Source organism: Idiotropiscis lumnitzeri, chromosome 6, assembly GCF_059441095.1.
Source record: "Idiotropiscis lumnitzeri isolate Australia: NSW breed Sydney's pygmy pipehorse chromosome 6, RoL_Ilum_1.0, whole genome shotgun sequence".
Taxonomy (NCBI): domain Eukaryota; kingdom Metazoa; phylum Chordata; class Actinopteri; order Syngnathiformes; family Syngnathidae; genus Idiotropiscis; species Idiotropiscis lumnitzeri.
Genome location: NC_142396.1, coordinates 3,549,942 through 3,559,426, shown reverse-complemented (window position 1 = coordinate 3,559,426; position 9,485 = coordinate 3,549,942). Strand labels below are relative to the sequence as shown.

Here is a 9,485-nt window from a genome sequence, read left to right as displayed (position 1 = left end):
TGCTGGGTTGGTGTGTAACGTAATCCCACCATGGAGGGTGGATTACCTTGCTTGTACAAGAGGCTCAGCTCTTCTCTTGGCTTTTCAGTACACCAGTAATGTTAGTCATTCTTCAGAGAGGATAAAGAATAAGATGCCTGTGACTATTCCGATATGGTGTGTCTACATTGGGGTTTTTTTCGGGGAGGTTGTAATGGATTAATTCAATGTATTATTTATTTGTATTTAATTGATTTGATTACATTTATCATTTCAATGGGGATGGATGATTTATGATAAAACTGTTTTGAGTTATGAGCGTGGTCCCCAAATTTGCATGTTAGCTGACTTCTCCTAAAGTGACCTCAAATCCACTTCAATGAAACAATTTTAAAATGGCACTCTAATGCATAAGTGTAACAGAGTTTGGATTCAGCATAATGAGTTTGTTTGGTCATAAATATGAATGAAATATACTAAAATGGATTTTAGACTTGCTGTAATGGTGGGAATGTTAAAAACTGTGCATGTGTGTATTATTTTAATGTGAGAGTGGTAGCAGTATTCAAGGAGCTTGAGACAGTCCTGAGAACTGTATGTGTCTCCACCAAATTTGCATAGGCAGTTGTTTTTTTGTTTTTATTGTTTTACTTTGGAGTCAGCCAGTCCACCTTTATGCGCCTCCAACTGGCCCAAAATGCTGCTGCTTGTCTTTTAACTGGAGCTCGGAAGAGGGAGCACGTAATCCCAATCTTGGCTTCTCTTCACTGGCTCCCCGCGCACTTTGGATATATTACGATACTTTTGTTCGTCTTCAAAGCTTTAAATGGCCTTGCCCCAGCGTACCTCTCTGAGCTCCTCCACCCCGAAACGCACCTGCCCGCTGCCTCAGGTCTGCCGACCAAATGCGGCTGGAGGTGCCGAGGACGAAGCGCAGCCTCAGGGGGGGATTGTGCCTTTTCTGTTGCCAGTTCTGCTGTTCTTCTGGTTTCTACTTTACATGTGTTTAAATTTGTGTACTAATTTATATGACACCGTATGGAAAGTGCTTTGTTACAGATGCAGTTGTTGTGAAATGTGCTATATATTGTAATGTATTTTTAGGATTCATGGGTGGGGGTTGTAACGGAAAATGAATGCACACCAGTGATCCTACATACATAAAATAAGGAACACGTCTTATTAATTTGAATTCAGTTTCCAATAAAATTAAGTGGAATTGAACAAAAACTACACATGCCCCTTTCTCTAAACAGAATTTGTCATCGATAATAATGCCAGGCACAGGCGATGAATACATACAGACAATATCTGCAATTCTTGACTTCATTTAGTCAACTATTATGAAAATAAATGCAAATAAAAGCAGAAGGCAAGCAAGCGTGCGAGGTGGCCGCCATTTTAATAACGTGACTCGTACTGCTCTCTTCTGGCGAAAAGAAACGACTACAACTACAGCACAGCTCAACATATTGCCAAGAGAAAACCACAAGTGGCTGTTTAGGGGTTTGGTTGGTTTTATTCAACTTCCACGGTTCAGGTTTTGAAATTAGAACCCTCTGGATAAACAACATTGTTCCAAATAAAACGACTGAAACTTGCCGGCGCAAACAAAAGGGCTGATCGAGCAGCCATTTACACTCTTGGGCCAAGTCACGAATACGTCGATCGTGGTTATTTTAGCGTTTGTGGGGTATTTCGAAACAAGAACCCCAAGCCGAAACCCCGAACTTGGTCATCATTAGTTGTAATAACCAAACGTGTGTGTCAAAGACTCGAGTCTGCACTTTTGTTTTCTTTCTTTCTTTCTTTGTGGTGGCGGAGGACCGGAGCGTTTCATTCATAGCGAGCCAATCAGCGTCGCGCTTACTGGCGGCTCTCGGCCAATGACGTAGCGACGTGCTTCCCGGTATCGCTCCGACCGCGGAGAGACCAGAAGCGAGCGGGCCGGTTGGAAGCTAACTGCTAACATCCTTTCAATTGCATCTTTTGTCTAAAGCGACATTTTTTTCACGGGAGCAAACGCGACGAGTCGCCTTGGAAAAATCCAAAGTACCTGACAATATTGAGTCGAGCAAGCTAAAAGGTCAACGCGCGGCTCGATTCGGCTGAATTAGCGTGTCTCCTGCTAGCGTAGGCGGCTAGGCGCCAGTCCCGTCTGTTTGACAACAACGCGGTCCTTTGCGTTACTCCCCTCCGCTGCGGTTCCGTTATCCGTTCAACATATTCAAAACACGCTTCAAACTCGAGGGGCAAACATGGCAGAGTTTCTGGAAGACCCGTCGGTGCTCACGAAAGACAAGCTGAAGAACGAGCTGGCGGCCAATAACGTGGCGATGCCGAGCGGCGAGCATAAGAAAGAAGTGTACGTGCAGCTCTATTTGAAGAACTTGACGGTGCAGAACAACAAGAGGAGCCCGGCTGCCGACACCTTCTCCAGCGACGACGAGCTGTCCGCCCCCGTCGTCTCCAACAAAAGCCGATCCGGCAGAGTGAGTTTCCCCAAAGTTGATCGCGTGCCACGGTCGTCTTTGTGCTCTGTTTGTAATCACACGCGCGTTTTGAACACGCTGTGCAGAAAGCCACCAGAAAGACGGACAAGCCTCGCATAGAGGTGGAGGTGACGGAACTCACCGATGATGACCTGAGACTGCAACTGGCCAAGTATGGCGTGGACGCTGGACCCATCGTGGGTAAGTTGCTGCTCTCATTGCATTCTCGACATTGTATGTGCCCTAAAACGACCTTGCTTGTTTTGCCACTCTTAGTTTTTGAACGAATTAATGATTTGGCTCCAGCATAAATCACAAGTCAAACTACGGAGGCGTATTGCTGACACGCACAAAATCAAGTTCAAAGTCACGTAATAACATTTTAGCGTAAAGAAGTTTTCCCATTATGAAGCCTTTTCACACGGCGGCACTGCTGAGCCACCTTGTGGTGTTCTTGTTCAAATGGCACTGACCTCACATAATATGTCATGATGTCATTCAAGTGTATATTTACTTACGAAAAGGGCTCAAGGTTATTTCCTCAATCTAAACGGCAGCCGAATGTGTAAATCAAATGGATCACGTTTTAATAGGATAATTTCTGTTAGCACGTGAAACATAACATAATAGTATGGCAAGTACTGACGCCACGTATCAGGCCGATACCAGCATTTTTCAAGGTACAGTGGCACCTCGGTTCTCGAACGACTCTGAGTTCGAACAAATCGGAGCCCGAACAAAAAAAATAGAGAAATTCTTGCTTCGCAGTTGGAACAAACATCGGAGTTCGAACGCCGGTATGACACGTGAGTGCGTACGCGAGGGTGGGATGCTGAGCGGCGTACGGGTGTAGATCACTCTCTTGCTCTCTTTGTGACCAACTGTTGTCGCGTGCGGACGTGCTGCGTTTTGCTCTCGCGTTTTATATAGGTGTACGAAGTGTTTTCGCCCCTAATCATGCCTCCAAAGAAAGTCAGTGCAAGCAGCAAAGGAATGGTTTCGGTGTTCGAACAATTCGCTTTTCGAACAGGGTTCAGGAACGGATTATGATCGAGAACCGAGGTTCCGCTGTATTTCCAGGTATGGAGTTCTGCCAAGCCTGCCCATCGCGGTCACCGGTGCCCTCTGGTGGCCGTTCTATTGTCAGCAAGTAAAGGATTTACAGGGCTGACAAAACGTTTTTCGAAGAGAACTGCGTCAATGTCAATCTCGTCAAACGTCCATTAAGATGCAATTTCTCTAACTAAATGTATGTATGTTTTAATGTGCATTATTAGTATGTTGTAGCGACATAGGTCTATGTTTATTTGCTAACTCAATTCAGGTGCTATGATGACTAGCGACTTTATATTTCATGCATGTAATTATTTTACACATTTATCTGCCTCCATCGACTGAGAAAATAGAATGTTTTTATTATTTAGTGCAGTTCATTTTCTTTTTCTTGACACAAAACACGTGTTGGCGGGAGAGGGTTCTTCTAAGAGAGCGTCTCTGCAAAAATGTACACCGTTTGAAATGGTGACACAAACTATGAAGATTTTTTGGGGGGCGTTTCCATAATGAGCCTTGGTGGTTTTGTCTTTTTGTGCGTTTGCAGCCACATCGCGCAAGGTGTACGAGAAGAAGCTGCAGAAGCTTCTGGAAGAGCCGGCGTCCGAAGCCGAGCCCCCCGCCGCCGACGTCACCGTCCTTCCTAAAGCTGACGCCAACCAGAACGGAAACACTAACTCCGACCAGTACAGCGACAAGGAAGATGGTGACTATTGATCTTGGAGGGATGGATTGGTACTTTGCTCACGGAGTGAAATGCGCTTGCATTGAGCTCTTTATTTCTCAATCCCATTTCCTGTCAAACTGACACTCAAAACAGAAAATTAAAAGCCTTTTTTAATCACATTCAACCAAGTCATGTTAATTTCACTTTATGAAAGGACACTTTGTTGAATGCACAACTCTGCTTGGTTTATGGAGTGCTTTAAAAAAAAATGCAGTAACAATAAAAATTCAACATAAAAAAACTCACTGATCAATGAAGAAAATGTAATTTTGTAATTAAAATATATTTGTTAAAAAAAAAAAACTCTAGCAGTGCCACTTCAGTGTTAGACCAAACTAACATAATGTAAAACTCTAATTATTTATTTATTTTGTTTGCGTTTCAGAGGAAATTACCAGCACTGAGCCAGAGCCCGTCCCTGTGGTGGAAAAGCCCGTACGCAGCAGAGGGAAAACTCCGGTCACCGCGCGGACCAGCAGCAGACGGCAAACCAAGGTGAATGCGGCAACTGTTGCGGCGTCCGTCCAACATGTTCATGTTTTGTTGCGGGTGGCATCAACTGGTTCCAAATGTACACTGGCAGCTGGTGGAGGAGGTGGTGGTCACTGAAGGCGCCCCCGTCAAGATGAGCGAGAGTGTGGTGGAAGATATTCTGGCCAATGAAATCAGCACGCCAATGGGCATCAGGTAGTTTTTTTGCTTTATTTAAAATGTAAACGACAAACAATTAAGAAAGAAAATGCGTGTTTTCAGCTTTTATTTCATATATAACTATTTTTTTCAACCAAAAAAAATGTTTTTTTTTTTACATGCGTGTTTTAGTGATTCAGACAAAACCTGTGGTATTCTCTTTGGCAAATTACAAATTTGTTTAAAATAAATGCTATCGTCTAGACTTAGAAGTAAGAAAAGAGATGTTTATTTATTCTTCACTCTTTAAAAGTTATTTTTGCATCTAGAGAACAAATGGAAGAAATCAAAATTTGTGTGGAAAAAGGCCCAAAAAATAGTACTTTTTTTTTTTTCTGTATTTCTAACCTTTTTACTGTTCTCTTTTTTTTCCCCGATGACTTTATTTTTTGACACTCGCGACCACTGCCCCAACAGTCACAAGGTCGCTTGACAGATAGTGACGACTTGAAGTGTGAGCTGATATTTGGATGCTGACTTGCGTTTGTGCGGCCCACAGCGCCACCTGCAGGCGTCCCATCCGAGGAGCGGCGGGCCGACCGCTCAAACCCAGTGACTACTGGCTGGACGAGTCCCGGGTGCGCCATAGTGTCCACACCGAGAACCGCTCCTACTCGGAGTCGTTCTCCCGAGGGGTCGGCGCCGCCCCCTGCTGCCCCGCGGTGGGCAAAGTCCCGGTGCGGCGCGGCCTCCTCTCCCTCCTGCTCAAGCTTGCTCTCCTGGTGGCACTCTGCGGCTCGCTTTACCTGGCCTACAGGCATTTGGAGGCGGCTGACTTAGAGGGACTCCTGGGCGACATTGTGGTCAGTCTACGGGACGTCGCCCAGAACGCCACCGCCTACCTAGGCCTGGGTGACAAGTGAAAAGTGTAAGATCTCTCTTGCCTCGGCCACTCGCCCCTGCCCTGCTGCACTCAACAGAACTGCGTTCAAACCACACTGAACAAAAACTGGCTTCACACCACTTTCCACACAAAATGTCTTCAAACTGCACTCAACTGAAGTGGTTTTCAAACCACGTTCACCAAAACTGCATTTGGACCACATTCAACAAAAGTAGATTAATAGAACACACGGTTGAAGTAGATTCAAACCACATTGAAGAAAACTGGCTTCAAACCGCTTCATATCAGGTTCCGCATTAACAGTGGCCCGGCCGGCTGGCTTCAACTGCAGGAATGATTAGAGATGGCTGACTGGACGAAAACGCCCTTTCTGGTGTGGTTTTGGTGAGGAATTGGCATTTTAACATGGCTAAAAGCTCAGAAAAGTTGAATTTTGCATGATTGGCCCTTTAAAAGGACGCTTCACTGACGTAAATATTGGCACTTCTAAAATCGGCTTGCATGTCAAAATGACATCAGAACTAAAATGTAGTGATTTAGTTGATTTTTATTTTAGTTTTTTCTGATGGGATTTACGACAAATTGGCGCACCCCTTTTGGAGCTCGGCTTTTCTATTTTTTATTTATTTTTTTTTTTTTAACTGGTTTCTGCGTCTACACAGCAACTAGGCAAGCGAGGAAATATTGCTTGCTTGGTCAGTTGTGTACTCTAAAAGAGCGACCGATCGTCACCAAAATGCAAATGTGTTCTGCACAATAGTTTGGATTTATTGACATCCAACGTGAGCTCAAGTGATCACCTCCACAAAATTCATGAACGTGCACACCAACCCCGACTGGTTATATTGCAGACATTTAACTATGCTAATCTTTTGTTAAATGTGAGGCGGCAGCCAGGCATTGACGTTTACACCTTGCAACCCCCACGGGTTTGTTCTTCAAAGGTGTTCAAGTGAACAGCCCTGCTCAGGGCCACAATTAGATTTGGTTAGCACAAGAAAATTAGCTGCTTACCTACCGGTGATTTGGTGCCGGGGATGCCGGGCTGTGTCCCCTCATGCACGTTCGCCCGCCGCCGATTCACGAAGCTGTCAGCGTCGCTGCGCGAGTCTGCGTGTATTTCGAATTAACTCATCATGGATGAACCCTAAATATCCCTGACTGGTGCTTTTATACCGTGATCAGCAAAGAAGCAGAATGTGAGTGGGCGTCCCAACAGAATCTTCTGTAGCTCTGCTCACTTCCGCAGTTCCTCGGTCTCATCTAAATCATCCACGGAGACGTTGATCCTTTTGATATGTTGAAGTGGTCATAACTAGGGATGTCCACATGAATTTTGGAGCTAATTGATCACCGTTTTTTTTGGGGGGGGGGATGTTCTAAGCGATAAAAGTTCAATAATTGGGGGGGGGGCACGCCACAAAACTGGATTCAAATAACTTTTTTGTCTTCAAGCTACTTTTGTCTAAAGTAGCCACAAAGTTAACACTTTACACAAAAGTGAGTTTGAACTAAAAAAATTAAAAAAAATCAGTTAAGCCGAACAAAAAATTGGTTGACAAACATTTCTGCCTCCAAAATATAATGAATCATTTCCAAACCAAATTAGCAACACCAGCAAACATTTTTGGGCCACTTCGATGTTTACTGCACAAACATTTGTTACTGGTGGATGGAGCGATTGGCAAAAATTAGAAAGATGCCAGTTGCCTGAGTAATCGATTCTGAAAAGATTCGATCGAGACTTCAACCCACTTCAGGTGCAAAGCCAACAAAAGTGGATTGAAATCACTTTTGGCAAAAGTGGCTTCAATCGACTCTGTGCAAAAGCTTGTTTTAACCCACTTTTGAACAATCGTCTGCCCCCCGTTGCAACTCGGTTGCTCGGACATGCCATCACCGAGATCGCAGATTGCAGCGCAACAGGCAGGTGGCGCCACCAGAGACTGATTTCTAATGTCCTTTTGCTTTTCATTTTTTTAAACCTGTGAATTGTGTTCTTTCCATGTAAGTAGAATTCAGTGGAGAGGGCAAGTTAACCCCTATGCATGGTTGTAGTTTAATTTAAAAAAAAAAAAGAAATTTATGGCCATATTTGTAGTTATGTGACCGCGCGAGTGACAAAAGCCGCCGTTCTGACAGTGAGGTGCCCCGTACAAAATGTCTGCCCTAGCTCGCCCGCTACCTGCTAAGGTTGCCAATTGCCAGTGGAACTGCATTTTAAAAAAGGTCATTCGAGTTCCCATGGAACATGTCTCACTTTGCAAATTTCCAGAGTTTTCCCATCCCACTGTTAAGCGACCTGTATTGAGCCCTGGTGCGCATCTTACATGAGAAAACTGTCAAAAAACTGATACCTTGACCTGCAGTCGGTTCAGGGCACGGAAAATAGGAAGTATTATTGTAAACAACGCGACATTATGAGAGTGAAACTTCGCTTTTCGCTTGCAGAAAGTCAAATAGACTCATTCTCACAGAAAGCAACATTTTTGCAGACGTGACCAAGAAAAATATTTGAAAGTAACTTTAGTTTCAAATTTGGGGAAATAAATATAAATAGCTCACACAGTGTATAAATGATCATTTAACTTTATTTATACTTTTTAAAGAGGGCGGAGGGGCCGTGAACGCGTTTCTGCCATGTTGCCGAGCGTTTCGGAAAAACCTGCTCGCCGTCTGTTGATGCCTTTTTGTGCAGCTTACAGAATGCTTTGGATCGATGTGCATCGATTTCTAAGGCGGGAATAATTGCGTTCTCTTCTACAAAGATCAAACGCATGTGCAAAAACTGGGGCAACATCGTATGGCTACGAGGCCATACGGAAACTGAGGTTGGCTGTGGTGTGAGCCATGACGAGTTTGCTCATCTGCCACCTAGTGGAAGAACATTGAATTGTTTTAGCCTGCCACTGGCTTGGATAGCAACTCACTTGTGGGACATCAAAGGTATCTTTCGGACCAGTCGAGCGGAATGGGATCAATTTCGAAGACTGTCAGTGGGAACGGCTGGTCTTCACGGCGCTGACGAAATTGGGCGCCGACGCTGCCACTTCATCAAAGTGGCGCTTTTCGCGAGACTCATCTCGGTTAACGTCCGATGGCAGTCTCGTTTCACGGCTCGACCGGCGTGTCTTTTTGTCATTTGCCAGAGTTTACATGTTGGGCTTTTTTGTTTTGGGCCGTTTTGAATTTGCTTTGCGACTCTTGACTTCCTCCCACAAATTCGTCACGCCTCTGCAGACATGTGCCACCGCGATGTCACGAATTCCTAGCGGAGTCTTTTGAATCTATCCCCAGCACGAAGCATGAGCAAATTGGCCCATTTTGATGCGCCAGACAGGATGTGGGCGCAACCGCCCCCCCTCCATTTTGATATTTTTCTAAAAATTGGTGCATTACGACTTTTTCTTTCCTTCTTTTTTTTTCCTTGCACCCTCCGAGCTTACCTTAAAAAGGTAATCTGGAAAAGTCGTATGCGTGACTCTGTATCTTCTGAATTAGACTTTTGACCATATTAGCGAGCGATTTCTTCTCCGGGCAGCTTCCCCACAATGGACACAAGTAAGAATCAAGTCAAGTGGGTATGGATTTTTAATCGTATTTATGATCAAGTAGGCAATGTATCATAAAATAAATGTCATCCTTAGAACATGCGTCCTTCTGTTGTCGTCTTTTATTTTGTTCCAATCATCAAAGCGAG

General features: G+C 44.5%; 1 protein-coding gene across 1 annotated transcript; it reads left to right on the top strand.

Moving 5' to 3' along the window:
- The first annotated feature begins 1,869 nt into the window (after positions 1-1,869).
- Positions 1,870-8,956, top strand: tmpob (thymopoietin b). Its single transcript, XM_088298380.1, has 6 exons — positions 1,870-2,471; positions 2,558-2,672; positions 4,072-4,230; positions 4,637-4,746; positions 4,835-4,938; positions 5,441-8,956. The coding sequence occupies exons 1-6, from the start codon at positions 2,238-2,240 to the stop codon at positions 5,802-5,804; spliced, it is 1,086 nt and encodes a 361-aa protein (XP_088154506.1). The 5' UTR covers positions 1,870-2,237; the 3' UTR covers positions 5,805-8,956.
- The last annotated feature ends 529 nt before the right edge of the window (positions 8,957-9,485 follow it).

Excerpts from the sequence above, each read along its gene's own strand:
- tmpob (XM_088298380.1), top strand. The coding sequence starts at position 2,238 with ATGGCAGAGTTTCTGGAAGACCCGTCGGTGCTCACGAAAGACAAGCTG. Across the intron at positions 2,472-2,557 it reads ACAAAAGCCGATCCGGCAGA|AAAGCCACCAGAAAGACGGA; the intron begins GTGAGTTTCCCC and ends CACGCTGTGCAG. Across the intron at positions 4,231-4,636 it reads GTACAGCGACAAGGAAGATG|AGGAAATTACCAGCACTGAG; the intron begins GTGACTATTGAT and ends TTTGCGTTTCAG.